At 52.5% G+C, this 17,640-nt stretch overlaps 10 protein-coding genes across 10 annotated transcripts; 4 read left to right on the plus strand and 6 right to left on the minus strand.

Moving 5' to 3' along the window:
• Positions 1 to 472: 472 nt before the first annotated feature.
• Positions 473 to 2,896, minus strand: AGOS_ADR405C (Zn(II)2Cys6 transcription factor domain-containing protein; the record flags this gene model as incomplete). Its single annotated transcript, NM_209853.1, has 1 exon — positions 473 to 2,896. One exon carries the CDS (start codon positions 2,894 to 2,896, stop codon positions 473 to 475), a length of 2,424 nt encoding a protein of 807 aa, NP_984500.1.
• A 381-nt stretch (positions 2,897 to 3,277) lies between these two features.
• AIM2 lies at positions 3,278 to 3,982 on the plus strand (the record flags this gene model as incomplete). Its single annotated transcript, NM_209854.1, has 1 exon — positions 3,278 to 3,982. The coding sequence occupies one exon, from the start codon at positions 3,278 to 3,280 to the stop codon at positions 3,980 to 3,982; it is 705 nt and encodes a 234-aa protein (NP_984501.1).
• A 107-nt stretch (positions 3,983 to 4,089) lies between these two features.
• On the minus strand, positions 4,090 to 6,627 carry AGOS_ADR407C (transient receptor potential ion channel family protein; the record flags this gene model as incomplete). Its single annotated transcript, NM_209855.2, has 1 exon — positions 4,090 to 6,627. The coding sequence occupies one exon, from the start codon at positions 6,625 to 6,627 to the stop codon at positions 4,090 to 4,092; it is 2,538 nt and encodes an 845-aa protein (NP_984502.2).
• A 526-nt stretch (positions 6,628 to 7,153) lies between these two features.
• On the plus strand, positions 7,154 to 9,238 carry ACS1 (acetate--CoA ligase 1; the record flags this gene model as incomplete). The annotated part of the gene is made up of 1 exon (NM_209856.1): positions 7,154 to 9,238. The coding sequence occupies one exon, from the start codon at positions 7,154 to 7,156 to the stop codon at positions 9,236 to 9,238; it is 2,085 nt and encodes a 694-aa protein (NP_984503.1).
• A 260-nt stretch (positions 9,239 to 9,498) lies between these two features.
• On the plus strand, positions 9,499 to 10,101 carry SCP1 (Scp1p; the record flags this gene model as incomplete). The annotated part of the gene is made up of 1 exon (NM_209857.2): positions 9,499 to 10,101. One exon carries the CDS (start codon positions 9,499 to 9,501, stop codon positions 10,099 to 10,101), a length of 603 nt encoding a protein of 200 aa, NP_984504.2.
• Positions 10,102 to 10,118: 17 nt separating this feature from the next.
• PEX22 (ubiquitin-protein transferase activating protein PEX22) lies at positions 10,119 to 10,553 on the minus strand (the record flags this gene model as incomplete). Its single annotated transcript, NM_209858.1, has 1 exon — positions 10,119 to 10,553. One exon carries the CDS (start codon positions 10,551 to 10,553, stop codon positions 10,119 to 10,121), a length of 435 nt encoding a protein of 144 aa, NP_984505.1.
• Positions 10,554 to 10,698: 145 nt separating this feature from the next.
• Positions 10,699 to 11,868, plus strand: RAD17 (Rad17p; the record flags this gene model as incomplete). Its single annotated transcript, NM_209859.1, has 1 exon — positions 10,699 to 11,868. The coding sequence occupies one exon, from the start codon at positions 10,699 to 10,701 to the stop codon at positions 11,866 to 11,868; it is 1,170 nt and encodes a 389-aa protein (NP_984506.1).
• A 90-nt stretch (positions 11,869 to 11,958) lies between these two features.
• On the minus strand, positions 11,959 to 12,375 carry RPS12 (40S ribosomal protein eS12; the record flags this gene model as incomplete). Its single annotated transcript, NM_209860.1, has 1 exon — positions 11,959 to 12,375. One exon carries the CDS (start codon positions 12,373 to 12,375, stop codon positions 11,959 to 11,961), a length of 417 nt encoding a protein of 138 aa, NP_984507.1.
• Positions 12,376 to 12,801: 426 nt separating this feature from the next.
• On the minus strand, positions 12,802 to 14,604 carry MRS6 (GTPase-activating protein MRS6; the record flags this gene model as incomplete). The annotated part of the gene is made up of 1 exon (NM_209861.2): positions 12,802 to 14,604. One exon carries the CDS (start codon positions 14,602 to 14,604, stop codon positions 12,802 to 12,804), a length of 1,803 nt encoding a protein of 600 aa, NP_984508.2.
• A 497-nt stretch (positions 14,605 to 15,101) lies between these two features.
• Positions 15,102 to 17,456, minus strand: GPB1 (Gpb1p; the record flags this gene model as incomplete). The annotated part of the gene is made up of 1 exon (NM_209862.1): positions 15,102 to 17,456. The coding sequence occupies one exon, from the start codon at positions 17,454 to 17,456 to the stop codon at positions 15,102 to 15,104; it is 2,355 nt and encodes a 784-aa protein (NP_984509.1).
• Positions 17,457 to 17,640: the final 184 nt, after the last annotated feature.

Here is a 17,640-nt window from a genome sequence, read left to right on the forward strand (position 1 = left end):
CAACTGTTTATATGTTGTATAAAATGTGCTGCAATAGTCAAGGAAAACCGACATTTAACAATGTTACCGGATTCAGCAGCGTCCACCGCACGGATCATAGGACAGGAGGGTGGCAGGGCTCGGGCTGGGAAGTGGCAGCCTCGTAGTATACGGTGGTCAATTTGCTGTTGCTGCTGCCCGCGACACCCGCGCCGCTAATACCGTGTCCGCAGAGCACCTCAGTTAGTCCAGATAGCGGTCAGACCTCGGGGGAGCTGCGAGATACCATGCCGGAGGCAGTGCGAGGTAATGCCCTCGGCGATCCTGCAAAAATTCCGTGCTTCCAACTTTAATCTCGACGTTAAACTCTAATAAACTTTTTCAAGAATCCAGCTGTGCGTCCGTTCTGTAGTCGCATTGGGAGATGTGGCAACGTCTCCGACTGCTTACTCGCACAGGTAGGAAGTACGTAGGCTGGAGGGCGCCGGTAGGCTTAGGCGGTTGAGCCATGTGCAGATATGAAGTCCTGCACTCGCAGGTCGACAAAGATTTGGTGCAGCTCGGAGAGGTACCTCTGATCAGCCTTGATAACGACATTGATACCCTCCATCGTCTCAAGGTCAGAATCAAGACCCCAATGCGTGAGCCTTTCAATGTTTGGAGCATGAACAAGCTCCATCACTTTCTCCTCCTTCATCATGTCCAGCGCGAGATCGAAAGTGATTAGACGTTTTAAGCAAGAGAAAAGGGTCCAGCGGAGGCGCTTTGAGACGAGCTCATGGAAAACGGTGAGCGTCTGCTTTGTAAGGGTTTTCAGACGACGAATCATGGATAGGCGATCTTCCAGATCTCCCAATGCGTTGAAGGCTGCGGCAAGCTGCTTATGCAATACCTCCTCGGCATGGTATAGACGCAGAATCACGCCAAAAAGCACCTGGAAGCAGCGAATCATCGCGTTCTCCACAATATGGCAGATGAGAAAGTGGCTTCCGCCGAGGATGTTCACTTTGCCTTCCAAGTACTCCGATAAAAAAAAGGTCGTTTCCAGCACGTCGCGAATGGCATCCTTAAAAAAGACAGTATAGTGTCGGGCAGCATCTTCGTCCCGAGTATGCATCAATTGGTTCTCAAAATATAAGTAAAGCGTCGACGTTGTGAGCACACACGTCACAAGAAGCAAAATGCGGGCCTGATATTTGTGCGAATTATAAGATTTGGTGAAATCCACATTTATATCCGTCAGGCCCTCCAGCACATAATGTAACTGCTGAGTAGGCTTTGCAAGCATGAGAATTTCATGCGCCATCTGTCGTGTTTCGTCCAGTGCTTGAGTAATATCCGACAACCGCACATGCACTTCACTGGGTTTAGTGTAAGCCAGGTTAAGGACAGAGCCGACAAGATAGTCCTTGTACTTCTGATATAGCGTCAGCTGGATATTGTATTCAAGCGGATCATTAGAATAAGCTCGTTGGAGACTAGTCCAGATAGCTGCATCGCGAGATTGCGGGAACTCAGTTTCGGAGAAGACAAGAGAACCCACATCGAACGGCGTATACTGCACGCGTTTCTCCTGGATCCGTTGCTCATAATTGCACAGCAGTGAGATGCCTAACCAGAGTTTGCGGCGCAGGCTCAGTATCCTTGAATCTTTCAATCTTAGGAGCTCGCTGTCGTCCGGGTACTTCGAGATCCCTAGGACATTGGCGAACCAACATATAAGCAGCGGGCTGGAGTCCACTGGATCCGTCACTTCTGTCGCCGTTAGCTCGGGCGTCACCAGAGAGTATGTATACACGTACAGGTGCGTGAGGGTCGTGTACTCATCAACCCAGTGAATGAGATTTAGCAGGCGAAGCACATAGCCAACTAGACCAAAGATCTGGTTACTTGTTTGTCTGCGAAGGTGTGATACTAAAATTGGATCAGTAGGATTATTGCCTCCCGCACTTGCCAATTCTATCGATGCGCGTGTTATGCCGAGTATACATGCCACTAGGCAGAGATGGACCACCTTTTTTCGTATGTCCGATACACCGAAATTCACCTGGACCCGAGACTCATCGCTTATATCAGGCAGGATCAATTCGCGCAAAACCTCTTCGAACAGAGAGATGTCCATAAACGGCACAACCGGGTACACCTCGCGGTAGAAATAACGTAGATATGCGCGGATTACTGGAAAAACTGGAAGTTGTGCTTCAAACTGCTGTTTGACCGACAGCAGCAGCTCCGAGTACTCTGTCTCAGAGCGGCACGTGTCCTCGAAGAAGTTGTACTTCATGCATATGGCGCGGAACTGGCCCACAGTGTACCGCGACGAGGTACGCGTCTTGCTATGGAGTAGGCGAGCTAAGAACTTGGCTGCGTTGGGAGTCTGCGACGCGCGCGCGGCACGCTCGATGCGCGCCCGCGTGGCTTCAGCGCCGATCTGCGGGGACGCCGACGACCAGAAGAGGAACAGATATACATCCTTGCCCATGTAGGACAGCGCCGAAGAAGGCCGAATCTCGTGCTTGCATTGCCCCTCCACTATCATCATCGGAAACGCATGATGGAAGTCTATCACCGGGTCTGTACCCCCCGCGTCTGCCGTCCGACCATGCAGTGTGTGCCCCCGCGCCTTGGATTTCCAATACTCGATCTCACGCTGCAACTGCTGGATACGCGAATCCTTGCTGCGCGACTTGGGCTTCGTTTGTGTCTCCACGTCATACACGCACACAGATCCGTTTTTCACACATCGCGTGCATGATGGCTTGACCTTGTCGCACTTGGTCTTGGACCTGCGACACGACTGGCACACGAACGACAGCTTATTGCGGCGGCCCTTGGTCTTCGTTACCTTGCCCGACACGCCTTCATCTCTCCGTGATGATCCCGGCCTAACCCTACGCCAGCTTCCCTCGGCGTCCATTGCTGCAGTTCTGTTTCGTTGTCGCCCAGTTCCTGCGACGAACGCTATATCCAGCTGGCCCTGCCATCTACGGCAACAGTTAAATATAAATACTGAGTATAACTTGTCGCAGAGTCTCGCCACATGTGCGGCACATATGTAGAAAGGCCTGCAACGCGTCGCTGCGTGCAGCACGGGCGCACTGCCAGAAGCCGCCGCCCGAATCCAAGTCGTAGACCAAATGCTCTGCGCAGATCCTCACCCGCTTGTCGTTGTGCTCGAAGCGGCGTGTCTAAGCGAGCCGGTGCAACTGCTGCAGCGCCTGCAACGTGACCTCCAGGTGAACGCCAAGCCAGATATTTAAAGCGGCGCACAGTCACCGCCACCCGCGCTACAAACACCATGTCGAGCTGCTGTGTACAAGGAGCGCGCCACGAAGGCGACAGCGCAGGTAGACTGCGCGAAGTGTACGGATTAGAGACATACGAGGTGGGTGCAGGGACACGGGTGATCGTGGTGCTAACGGATATATACGGGCACCGCTTTAAAAACGTGCAGTTAATCGCGGACCAGCTAGCCGAGGCAGGTTACCGCGTTCTTGTACCGGATATCCTACAGGGCGATGCAGTCGAGCGGTTGGATGGGAGCGTGAACTTCGGAGAGTGGCTGGAGAGGCACGGCCCGGCGGTAACGGGGAAGTTAGTAGCCGAGTACATGCAGCGGGTGCGCGAGGGAGGTGCCAGTTTCGTCGGCGTGACGGGATACTGTTTCGGTGCGAAGTACGCCGTGCAACAAATTGGGCCGGATGGGCATGCGGACGCATGTGCGGTCGCGCACCCGTCGTTTCTTGAACTGGAAGAGGTAGCACGGGTGCGGAAGCCGATACTGATCTCGGCTGCGGAGACCGATCAGCATTTTCCTGCGGAGACGCGGTGGGCGGCGGAGAAGGAGTTGGCCGGGATTTGCGCCACCTATCAGATCGACTTGTTCAGCGGCGTTGTGCACGGCTTCGCTGTGCGTGGCGATCTGGCTGACGAGGCCGTGCGTTACGCGATGGGCAAGGTTGTGGGCGACCAGATTTGCTGGATGGGGCGCTTCGCTAAGTGAGCCTAAAGGGGTTTTATGTCCTACTATGTACTGTTAATTCCTTAAGGGATTTGAAATACGGCGGCTGCATCGGTCGCCGACGCAGCCATACGTGTGGGACTAAAATTTTATAGATACTGTGGCTCGGAGCCGTAGTTACGTCCCGCGCTGTACTGTTGGTGGGGGCCATGCTGGCCATGGGGCTGCTGCTGGACGTAGCCATTTTGAGTACCGTGAAACTGGTGTGGGTTGCGCGCGGCTGCGGGGCCCGGTACACCCTGGTGACCATAAGAGGCGCTGCTGTGCGCTGCGCCCGGCACGCCGTAGAGGTTGTCGCGCGCCATATCAGTGTCTTGGTAGGCCGTGCTGCCAGAGGAACGACTGTCGGAGCCGGTACTTGGAGCAGTCGGTACAGATTGGTAGCCTGGGCGGAAAACATCTGGACCACCCATGGCCGACCGCGGCTGCACTGGCTGTATCTCAACTTGCCGGCTCCCTGGGACAACGTCGTCTAACCCATCGTCGAAGACAACCCGACGGTTTCCGTCGCCCTGGCGAGCTAGGGCGTTACCCCGCGCGTGCTTCTCGGCATCAGTTTCATTGCTGATCATCACTGCCTTGCTAAGGTCAACCAGTTCCTTTTCAGACTGGCCCTTGCCAGAGATCTTTGGAATGAAGGACACACGGTCATCCTTCATCGGCTCGTAGCGTGCATCGGGGTTACGGTGTAGTAGCGCCAACAAGCATGTGACGATAGTAAATACCAACAGGAAGAGGGCGAAGAGAGCGTTCACCGCAAACATCACCACCGACAAGACACTGGACACCACCTGAGGCTGCCGGAAGATGTTGGAGAAGAAGAGGAAAAAGAAGGCATTCAGCAGGTTGATGAAATGGATCGCGATGTTGAAGCTGTTTGTGCGCTTGTCCAAGTATGGCCTGACGATACAGAGGGCAACAAAGTAAACTAGTTCCACCGCAAACACCACGACCACCTGTGCCTTGCCAAAGTCCTGTAAGACTGCGACAAAGAGAGAGCGTAGAACGTAATACCCCAGCAGTGGTATCAACCACCAGTATGAACTCGCCTTGAACTGCACATACAGGAAACCGAATCTGTTCAAGAATTTGAAGTCGCCGTATAGAAGATAGGCGGGCGTTTTGTACAACCTGGTGGACTCTCTCCCGCGAAGAATAACACGGGAGGCTCCGTAGAACAAAACGCCACCGACGACCAACAGAATCACAACCGCGTCAACAACCAGAGCAGGAGAGTCCGCTTGCGTGAACTCCCATATAGACAGCAGCGACACCTGGGGGAACGCGATGATCGCTATACGGAACAGCGTACCTTTGATAATATGAGCCCAGCATCTTCTGTATTCCACAAACTTGGTTGACTCTCTAAACATCCGGAACCTGGTTAAAAGCTCCACTATTGCTTTGAATGCTGCCAGCGAAATAACCACTACCACAACGAAAAATAGGAAAAAGCATATTCCCGTCAGAAACACATTCGAAAGTTCGATTCCAGCCTTGAAGGCCACACGCTGGATACCATGGAGCACCAGAATCTTGTTGAAGAAGCTTTCAGTATCACGCTCATCGGACATATAGATCGTGGAATCCTTAAGAGTGTTGTCAAAGTTCACGTCCGAAGATGTCGAGACAGTCACCTGCTTCACAGGCTCGGTCCGCATTTGGTCGACAAAGTTGGTCAGCTTTTCGTAAACAAAGTTGGCACCTCTCACCATAGCACGCTTCATGCGGCGCCGCTGAACAGACACCGAAAGAAGATCTTTGTGGGCCACGACGACCACCGGAGTACCGCCCGTGGCTTGGACGTACCACTGAAAAATGTTCTGCATGAATCCCACCTTGATAATACCCATGGACCACTGGAAGTTCTGCGACCACGCAGCAGCGATGGGTGGCACACGAGCCACTCCCATCATAGACGTGATCGCCAAATTTTGGAAGTACGAGAAAAGAGAGATCGAGTTCGAAGCGATGTGCGCGGCAGTGGTTGAGTGCCCGATCACAGACACAAACCCGGAAGTCAGGACACCCACACCAGCTATCGCGGCGATCGGCCACGATGCATACTTCGTCTGCACCGTCTTGCCGTTCGACAGCACCGCCTGCACACAGGCCATTGGATGCTCGTAGCTGGTGTCAGCTTTCGCAAAGGCCTTTACAACCACTCGTGCGTCCAGGTCCGGGATAATATACGCCACCTTTGGTATCTTCTTGATAATATCATCGTCCGAGATCTCCAGGTGCGACTCTACGTTGATCCGCCCCGCATGCAGCTCGCACAGCGCGGGGATATTCAACGAGCAGAAGTCCAGAGTCTTTTCGAGCACGTTCAGCCCGTACGCCGTCACCTGCACCTGCGCCACAACCTTGTCAGTGATCGTTGTCGTCGCATCGATGTTGAAGTCCACCCGACGCTTCTCCAAGTTGAAATTCACATCAAACTTCAGCGCCTGGAACTGTGAGTTCTCCATGCACGTCAGCAGAGACGAGGCTCGCAGGTTATACCCTGTCCTAGGGACCGCATTATCGTTGCTAGTGGCTCCAGACGACTGCTGGTCTATCGCACCCACCTGTACTGCCATCAGCGCCCACATCACCCATCCGAGCGCCGCTAGAAACTGTTTCATGTCGCCTTATCTCTGCACCAACTTGAAAAGACTCACAGATTCCTGGCATGCACCGTAGCCTACCTTATGCCTTGAACTTGTGCTTGCTGAGTGTTAGATATGAATGACTCGCGCCTTAGCATGTACTGCACATTAGACGTGAAACGCAACGCCTACCATTCCCTTCTAAATGCATATTATCATCACTATATACGTATGCACTGAACATCTGGGAAAAAAGAAATTTCCTTACGTCCGTATGCAATTAGCGGACCAAGACTCCAACAGGGGGACTGATACACAGCAGAATGCGGAGTAACGTAAGGAACCAACACAAGCGATCACAGATGTCAACGCGTTAGTGCGGCGTCCCCGTGGCCTCGCTAGGCGCCTCTTGACGAGTGGCTCTACAACAGATTTAGTAGGTTTTGCCGCACATATTTATTAGGTGGCGGGGTCGTGTAGTCCGACCACAGCGGCAAATCGTGTATAAGAGAGCTCAATCTGGCAGCAGTAAGCAGTAACGGGTAGAGGGCGAACACACAAAATGGTGACCTCAGCAGGTGTGGGACATGCAGAATATAACAACGGGGCCGACGTACAGCACGCAGACTACGCGCATCTGACGAGCGTTGGGCAGGTGGAACAGAAACCGCTTGGCGGGCGGTTAGGGGCGCTGGCGGAGTACTACAAGCCCAACGTGGCGAGCATGGAGGAGTACCGGGCGATGCACGCGCAGTCGATAACGGACCCGGCGGCGTTCTACGGTGAGCGGGCGCGCACGTACGTGGACTGGTTCCGGCCGTTCGACGCGGTGTTCTTGCCGGGGCCGGACGGGCGGCCGAGCTTCGATAACAACGCATGGTTCGTGAACGGACAGTTGAACGCGTGCTACAACCTGGTGGACCGACACGCAGCGCGAACGCCGGACAAGGTGGCAATCATCTACGAGGCGGACGAGCCAGGCGAGGGGTACAGCCTCACGTACCGCGAGCTCTTGGCACAGGTGTGCAAGGTGGCACAGGTGCTTCAGTACTCGATGGGCGTGCGGAAGGGAGACACAGTGGCGGTGTATATGCCCATGATACCCCAGGCGTTGGTGACGCTTCTTGCGATCTCGCGGATTGGGGCCATACACTCGGTGGTGTTTGCGGGGTTCTCGTCCAACTCGCTCCGCGACAGAATCAACGACGCGCGTAGCGAGGTCGTGGTAACCACGGACGAGTCGAAGCGCGGGGGCAAGATCATCGAGACGAAGCGCATTGTGGACGACGCCATCAAGGAGACCCCGCAGCTACGCAAGGTGTTGGTGTACAAGCGCACATGCAACCCCTCCGTGTCTTACGTCGCCGACCGGGACCTGGATTGGGACACTGAGGTCAAGAAGTACAAGTCATACTGTCCATGCGAGCCCGTAGACTCCGAACACCCGTTATTTTTGTTGTACACCTCGGGGTCGACGGGCGCTCCGAAGGGTGTCCAGCATTCCACTGCAGGGTATTTACTACAAGCATATCTAAGTATGCTTTACTCGTTCGATGTGCACAGCGATGACATCTTCTTTACTGCGGGTGACATTGGATGGATAACGGGGCACACGTACGTCGTGTACGGACCATTGTTTTCCGGATGTACGACTGTGGTGTTCGAGGGTACGCCAGCGTATCCCTCTTATTCGCGCTACTGGGACATTATTGACAAATACAGTGTGACACAATTCTATGTTGCACCCACCGCTCTCCGCTTATTAAAGCGCGCAGGTGACTCTTACGTGGATGGATACTCGTTGCGGACGCTACGGTCACTTGGCACTGTAGGCGAGCCGATTGCCGCAGAGGTGTGGGAGTGGTACTACACTGTAATTGGCAAACGGGAAATCCCCGTTATTGATACCTACTGGCAGACTGAATCTGGAGCCCACTTGGTAACTCCGTTAGCAGGCGGCTCCACACCTATGAAGCCGGGGTCTGCCAGCTTCCCATTCTTCGGGATAGATTTGGCCATTTTAGATCCACAAACAGGTGAGGAACTTCTTGGGCCGAATGTAGAGGGTGTTTTAGCTGTGAAGCAGCCTTGGCCCTCCTTCACTCGCACAATCTGGAACAACCACGATAGGTACCTTGACACCTATCTCAATCCATACAAGGGCTACTACTTTGCAGGCGATGGAGCGGCCCGCGACTCACAAGGCTTCATATGGATACTTGGCCGCGTGGACGATGTTGTGAACGTGTCTGGACATCGCCTCTCTACTGCGGAGGTGGAGGCTGCTATTATCCAAGAGAGCATGGTAGCAGAGTGCGCCGTTGTTGGGTTTGCAGATGAGTTGACTGGCCAAGCGATTGCCGCCTTTGTGGTCTTGAAGCAGAAGAGCAGCTGGAACACAGCGAGCGAGAGGGAGCTCCAGGAGATCAAAAAGCACCTAATTCTGTCTGTCCGTCGCGATATTGGGCCGTTTGCTGCCCCTAAGCTTATCGTGCTCGTGGATGACTTGCCAAAGACTCGCTCAGGCAAAATTATGCGCCGTATATTGCGCAAAATCCTTGCTGGGGAGGCAGATCAGTTAGGGGATGTCTCGACCTTGTCCAACCCAGGTATTGTGAAACATTTGATTGAGTCTGTGAAATTTTAACGCCGCCGTTTTACCCTGTATTGCTCTTCTCATATGATCAGGAATGTTGAAGATCCCTTAATTCCTGGCACTTTGTCGCTGGATCTCAATGCAGGTCATCTTGGCCTAGTGGCAACATTCTATATTCTCTATTTATCATATATTGGCGGGTCGTTGCCTTTAGTGGCTCAGGCGGCGTCTGCTCTTTTTTACTAGCTTATGCAGCTGATCCAACATGCCTTTTTGGTTGTTACTCTACCAAGGCATCCGTCCCAGGCATTATGAGCTACGGGGTGAAGCCTGATGTCACAACGCTTGACGATGACCTGCGGTTGCTGAGGGATAGTAAGTTCAGTGCGGAAACTGTGGATCAGATTAAAACATGGCTGTACGCCGTACTCAACGAAGCCGCCCCTAAGGGCCCACTTCTCGAACAACTGCACGACGGCGTAGTTTTGTGTCGCCTAGCAAACGCACTGCTATCTGCAGATGATAACAATGCTCAATTATTGCCTTGGAAGCAGTCTCGGATGCCGTTTGTGCAGATGGAGCATATCAGCAGGTTCCTGACCTTTGCGCGCGCCTACGGCGTGCCCGAGGACGAGCTCTTTCAGACAGTCGATCTCTACGAGCAGAAGGACCCTGCCAGTGTCTACCTGTCTTTTATAGCCCTCTCGCGCTATGCACATAGGCGGCATCCTGAGCTCTTCCCTGTCATCGGCCCGCAGCTTGCCCGCAAACGTCCGCCACCTCGTCCCAAGCCGAACCACCTACGCGCTGCTGCGTGGAGCACCCAAGAGTACGGTTATATGGGAGGTGCCAACCAATCCACCGAGCGTGTGGTCTTCGGCCGGCGCCGCAACATCAACCCCGACGACCGCTGAGGAGCATTACTACATCACTAAATATCACTTATGTCGCTGACGTAGCCGCCAATGTCTGCGGGCACGCCGCTTGGTACTTCAGATGTACGCACTAGAAGCGTGTGCTTGCGGAAGTGCCGCACACATGCCCACACGCTCTGCCACGTTGTGCAGGAAATGACCTTGTAGGCATTCTCACGACTGGCAGACTTAAGTCGGCCCTCGGCTGTGCACCCAGGTGCCAGTAGCATCACGGTATCCTCAAATAGCAAATCATGGATCATGTCCTCATTCTGTATGCCCTGTGTAACCACAACGCATCTGGACACACTGCGGCGCAGCTTCTTCTCTACCTCTATTGAGGGTGCGGCATTCCACCACCGATAAGCCACTATAGAGGCTGCAACCAAAAGACTAGCAAGTGATACAGCACCATACTTCCTGAGTTGGTCCCTACTAGCTTTGGAGACCATCTTTGCGCCGCTTGGCTCCTTGCTTCATGTAGGAATATGCAGCATAGGAGTGCAATTTCCTCGAGCTTTGAATGCAAAAAGTATCCTGACATACGCCTTGGGGCCTCCACTGTGCCTCAGCGGCATACACGCAAACACATGACAGATGCTAGAGTCCACCGCGCTCTTCTCGGCCACTACGATCCATCTGGACCGTTTGATGTGCGCATTCAATTGTATGACGCCATTTGGGCAGCGGGATGACGTGTTGATCACGATAGACCGCGATGGCCTAACCTTTATACGTCAGAATAACCACGCTGCAGAGATACAACTGTTCCTTGCCAAAGAGTTATTCCAGTACTATAGCATCCGAGAGGGTTTTGAGGGCGAGATTCAACTATGCATGAAGCTCAACCACCTGCTGGACACAGTCAGCGTAGCCAATCGCGACAAAGACGATGTAGTCGAATGCACATTATCTTACGACGGGGAGGGAACGCCATTTATGCTGATTCTTGAGGATAGCATGATCACCGAGCAGGTTGAGTATGCGACTTACTTGGTCGGCGAAATGGATCGCACAGGCCTGGAGCTTGATCGTGCGCGGCTTGAGTTCGAGTGCATCTTAAAGGGGGATGTTCTCTATAGCGCACTACGAGACCTCAGGGAAATTGGGTGCAAGGAATGCTATCTATACATAGTGACGAGTTCACGAGCCCGGCCCATGTTTGCGCTGGTGTCGCGGGGACAGCTGGGCTTGTCGAAGATCATCCTGCCAAGCGAACGTTCGGTGCTGGAAAAGCTGGAGGTATACGAAAATGATTCTACCACGCTCATACATGATGCACCAGTAATTGGGCTGTTTGACTTTGCCGCGTTAGACAAGCTTCGGCCAAGCACTAAGATTGCAAGCAAGGTGCTCATCAGAAAGGATGTGCATGGGCTGCTGGCTGTCAACATATTGAGCGATACAAATGCTATCCTCGTACCTGAAAAGCGGGAGTTGATACGCGCCAGCCGAAGCGTCAGCGCAGAGTACCCGACCGTTGTAATTGAAGTGTTTCTCCTCGAGAAGGCGAGCGTGGGCGACATCGATGTGCGCGATGTTCACCAGCTGATGCTTACGTCTCCGGCACACCGCCGTTCTGGCTTCGCGGATTCTGGGTCGCGCATTGTATCTGTCACGCCAACAGCTACATCCGCAGCACATACAGGCGCGGGCAGCCTGCTTGGCCTGGCGCCGCCATCCGCATTCCCCGCAGAAGAAACGCAGGACCCAGACGAGTCCTACCACCCTGCCCCATCGAACACGGACATCCCCCTCTTCCTCTGACCTTAGAAAAGCCGACGAAAACTCGCTTCAGTAAATGGATATATAATGTGTATGATTACAGAATTATAACGTTCGGTGTATCACATCCATCTATTGCTGAGAGAAGTGGTCCAAGATGATCTCTCTCTCGGCGGTGTCAGCACCCCAGTTCTTGACAACAACCACGGAGGCACCAACCACCTTTCTGGCGTTACCCTCACGGTCGATCTTGCCCAAACCGGCCCACTCACCTAGCTGCTTAGCGTCAGCAACCTTGATCAATGGGACCTGGTTCTCTGGGTCGTTAGCCAAACCCTCGACTAACTTGATGATGTTGTCCTCGGTGACAGAGTCGACTAGGACAACCAACTGAGCCTCACCTCTGGTCAAGGCCTTGGCGGACTCTCTCAAACCTCTGGCCAAACCATCGTGGACCAAGGCGGTTCTCAAGACAACCTTCAAGGCATCCTCAATGGTAACCTCTTGCTGCTCAACTGGAACTTGTTGGACTTCTTCAACGTCAGACATTTTACTAGTGACTTCTTCGACAGTAATACTGCTCCGTAACGAACTAGGAATGAAGTGTCCGACGCCTCATCGCCTCCAAGTACTGGTAAAGTACAGATCCTGTGCGCTCGGGCTTTGCGCTGCAACCCGTGCTTGGTGATGTAAATCTCCTACTAAGTTGCGACCTTCTTACGCGTGTATGGGTGTTTGTTGGATGTGTGGGTTTAGTAGTCACACTGATATGTTGCAATCTCATCAAGTAGTCATACTGGATGGAACTCACAGGTAGTCACAAGCACCAGACATGGAGAAACTATTACTTATTTTACACTTTTTAGACATACGGTTACATATTCTTCCAAAAACCCCCTAGAAAATGGCTTACTCTCATTCATAATTCAGATTGCAGCTTGGGGTGGTCAGTTCTGTGAACATAGGTAGCCGCTGTCATAGCTCTATTTTGCCCGCAAATTCTACCTCTTCGGTCTCCAGCATATCGACGTCATCATCATCAGTTAGGGCAGACTCATTATACGTCTTTTCATCCAGGACTTGATCGTCCTCGTCTTCGAAGTCCATCACGAAAAAGTCATCATCGCTGCCGACGATCTTCTCGTATAGGACCTTTGCTGCGGTGATGGCCTCGTCATATGAGATCTCCCCGGATGGCATCGCGGTGTAGAGCACGCCATTATCGCTTGCACCGACAGTGTGCTTAGCTTTTGATTCCAGATCAAATAGGGAGGGATCCACAACATCGAAGGGTGGAGTAGAGGAAAATTGCCTATAATAAAGCTTTAGCAGAAACCGCAGTCTTTCGCGAGGAACGTACTCCTTGAAAGACTTGCCTAGTTTTACTGAGTTAACAACCGGCCTGCCATTCTCAGCTACACCAAAAAGCTCTTTGCGATCTGCGAGATCGGAAGACTCACGCAATATGCTGGCCTCCATGGCTTCCAAGGTAGCATCAAGATCCAATTCACCCCGAGCGCCTGGTTCTGTGGTCGTCAGATACCAGACGCAGGTTCCCTTGGGACAAACCTCACTCCCAGACGATAGCACAACAACTTGGACTGCCCTTCTGTTTTTAGTTTTGAGCGATTCCGGAGGGAACACGACAACGGAAGCGTGTTCGTTTTCGTCTATCCACTCAGCGCAATCTTTCTCCACTACGCACGTCAGTCTTTGGACTTCGAACGGCTGCTCAGGCACGTTCTTGCTATCAGGAGGACGTTGCGTGGGCGAAACAACAACTTTCTCGGTGACCTGCGCCCTGGATCCATCCTGGAAGACAGCAACTCTTGTCTCAGGGTTGTAAGAGAGAAGACCATGCTGCAATTTGTACGTGGCACCTGCAACTGCAGCAGAGCGGCAGAAGCCTTGCGAGAGTTCGCCTGGGCCACCGTATTTCGAATAAAGGACAGGGAATGGGCCATATACATCAAAACTCGTCAGATACCGCCGGATACGTTGCAAAGCATTGGGCGTCTTGGTATCATGGCTATAACACAGGCCAATCGAGAAAACCAGTTCGGATATATGGTTATCGTCAAGCTTGAACTTCTCCCGCAGAAACTCCCCTATTGGTGTGTCAACGTACTCCTTCCATACCTCTGGATGTTTTTCCCAATCCAAAACAAACTTCAAAAAGCGCATTAGGCTGCGTTTAGTCATCAACATCAGCGACTGATCTGTGAAAATTTGCTGCTTCGAGTTCGTCAGCTTCTCGAAGTTGTCGTTCTCGTAGGTGTGGAAGTTCGATAGTGATTGGAACTCCAAGTATTGGTGCACACGTGAGTTAATCAGTATTGACAGCAAGTCCGACTTGGCAAACAGAATCTTACATGCCAGATCAATGCCAAACTCACGCGAAGCATATTTACCCTGTGGTCCCACGTTACTCGACACGTAGAGCTTCGCATTCTCGTAGCAGCCCGCATAGTGGCCATCGTTTACCGCTACCACCCAGGCCTTGAGCTGGTCGATTGTCAAAGTCGCGCTTGAGTCCCCGTAGTAGCTATTTGCATCCACGTGTAGCACACTTGAGCCCTGCCACGCCAGCGCCGCTGCCAATATCGATTCCACTAGTCCAGTGCCCGCAATCACCACGTCAACGTTCTCAGGTGTCGTATCCGGCAGCGGATCCTCAATCCCCGCCAGGTGTGGAACTACCAATTGTCCGCGCGAGTCCGCGTTCTTCATCAGTGAGGGACGACGCTCCGCCATGGACACGCGCCGCTCGGTGTTCATTATGTTGCCTTGCACACGTTTGCTCCGCTACGTTATCCCACCTACCTGTGGTGCTTGCAGAAAACTGGTCTGCACCTGCTCAATTATAGAATACCCTTACTTTAATACCTCCAGACGGGAATCTCAAAGCCTAGTTATTGCGATGCCTTGAGTTGTCTTATGTGTGGCGACTGCTCTGCAAAAATATTTTAAAATTGTTTTATGCATAAGCTAACTACTCCGTAACAGAATGACTCTACTTTAAGCTACCTTTCTCTGGGATCAATGTTCTCTCTCAACTTATCGATATTGGGACGAAGCGTTGCAGAGTATAAAAATTTTCACAATTTTTTCCGGATTTCGCGATGGTGCCCTTCAAGGTGCAGGATACGCCCTGACCCTGGGATAGTTGTGGCAAGCTGGCCTGTGCGGCTCTACAGGAGCGGCCCAGTGGTACTTGATTAGGGTCCCGGAGTGTAGTTCCGGTCAATAATATGTAGCAGCTATATTTAGGAATGTCACTCTCGTGCCACGGAGTTTTCGGTGAGGGGCATTGTAAGTTCTGAGATGGCTCCGCGTAGGGCAATGGTTATTGAGGTGGGAGAGCATGAGGCGACAGCACCCCCAACTAGCCATAGCTGGCCGCGGATGGCAAGAACAGAGACGGAGAGGAGATGGGTGTAATGCTGCGTGGAGTCGCGGTGAGCACTGCAGTCCAGGGGAGAGATGGTCATTGAGGGAATGGCGATAACGGCAGCGCTACAATTTAGTGCATCAACGGGTTCCTCGCGGGGCCGGTAGAAAGGCGGCGCTTCCGGAAAGAGGGACGAGATGTCCTGCTGGCTGAGACCGCCATAGAGGAGGAACTCGTCGCGAGAATGGAAAATGCTGTGGCCCACGGCAGGAAGGCCAATTGGCCGGCGCTCGCCGGAATCCGGGTCACGTGAATAAAGTGCGATCCGTGACCAGCGCTCGTCCGCTAAGTCGAACCACCACATGTCGCCGTATACCCGTGAGCCATCCGATCCACCATGGATTATGACTGTTTTGGCGTCCTTGTTGCCCGACAGTGGCGTGCGCTGGCGTGCGTCGCGGTTTGCAGGCCTGCCAACTTTTGCACTTGCTGGAAGATTGGCGAAAATTGCCTGACTCGTCTCTTCGGGAGTCGTGCAGATGTCCTTGGCATCGCGCAGCGTGTCTTCAAAGGAGAAAGTCCGGTTGAGGAGGTTACTGTCTACAATGCATGAGGCCATAAAGGCTCGTGGTTCTGGCCATGAGTTCTTCGAATCCGAACCGACACGAGTTATCAATGTAGCAGACGCACTTTCTGCAAACTTCATGTATCCTTTCTTACCCCTCGATAGCACAGTTACATCGACTCGCCACATGTCCTGTAACGCTTCGTATGAATGGTCATCCACCTGTCTGTACCCTCCCATTATGAATATGGTGGCAGCGTGTGTACTGGACACAGTCGATACCCTGCTGAGTGTCTGTTCCGAGCTCTGCTGGTGACAGTCATCTTCTGCCGAGCTAACGTATGATTGAGGACCTGTGCGCATAGAGCTAGCGGTACTCTTGCTATCTTCGCTTTCTGTACATCTGCTGATTGAGTTATTCATCTTAACTGAGATCTGCATATGACCAAATCGTGGAACTGTGGGACTAAATGCAGAAAACTTGGTAGGTTGCGTTACCAATTCAACCTTCACAAATTTAAAGAGTTGAACATCTAGGACATATGCCGTGTTATTTAGGAATGCCCTCCTGCTCAAGTAGTACTTTCCAGTGTCTTCGTCTATCACAGTCTCAGTTCTGATCTCAAAGCCGCCATAATAGAAAATATAACGATCTGACAGCTTTGATATGCGCCCACAGAGAAGCGGTGGAGGCACCTGGCCCGAAAGCTTTGGAATGCGCAGAGTAAACCCGTTAGCCGATACCACATAGAGGCGACGGTTAGAAAGTAAAGCAGGATTATTCACAAGCTGGTCATTAATCGGCGGTGGCAGGTTCTTAATGCCATCCACGTGGAAGTCATAGAGATCGGGTGCCCCGTCATCATTCTTGTAACAAGTTGTTAGGCCGCCTAAAATGTATATTTTGTTCTTGAGCTCTATAGATGAATGGTAGATGAGAGAAGGGAGGCTCTTCTCTCCAAAAAGGGGCAAGCTCGTGCTACCACCCATGAACAGTTCATTACTCGTCGGCACATTCGTCACCGATGCAGGAGACAGCTCTTTTGTCTCCAGCAAGCCCATTCCGTCGTTCCTGTCGTAATTTAAGCCGCTCGGGAGCAATTCCACAGGCCTCCCGTAATCTTCGCCGCATACCGGTATCCACATGTTGTTCTTACGCAACTGGTAGTTGGCATCGCGGTTGATTGTAGAAAGCTTGTCGTAGTATTTCACATAAGAGCGTCCCATATCACCTGAAATGGTATCTAAATCGCTGCCCATAACACCTAGGTGGTCGTGCCGCCCAAACTCATAGTCTGTGGGGCATTGAGATTGCAGTCCTCCCTCTACACCGTACGTAGTGGCCCGCCGTGAGCCCGTAGACCCTTCGCCTTCAGAGCTCCTGCAGGTCCACATCGCACCTGGGCCCCGTACTTGGCAAACAGTCGCATTGCGCGATGAATAGTAGCTCTTCAGTCGCTCCAGGTTCACTGCTTTTTCCTCGTCTACCCGCGACGGCTTCCGTAAGCTCGAAACGTAATAAGACTGCACCCTGGGAGCGGTATATTGCTGCGTGTATGTCGCTCGAACTTCTTCAGGAATCATGCACGACATTGTCCCGCTTTTCTGCACCTCCAACCTCTGCGGAGACAAGTACGAGTCCCGCCTCTGTGTCTCCGACTTACTCCCCACCATTCTTGCTGTACAATCTCTTATGATCCGAATAACTCAATATCTTTAAAATAGCAATGCACACGATCGCTAAGCCTTAGAAATCGGTAGTGCCTGGCGCTGTTGCTGCGGCAGATGAAACTTGGTGTAACAAATACCAGGCTGATTTTCCTTCAAGGTATAGCGAATTTTCAACAGTGTCTGTCAT

This window comes from Eremothecium gossypii, chromosome IV (genome assembly GCF_000091025.4).
Source record: "Eremothecium gossypii ATCC 10895 chromosome IV, complete sequence".
NCBI lineage: Eukaryota > Fungi > Ascomycota > Saccharomycetes > Saccharomycetales > Saccharomycetaceae > Eremothecium > Eremothecium gossypii.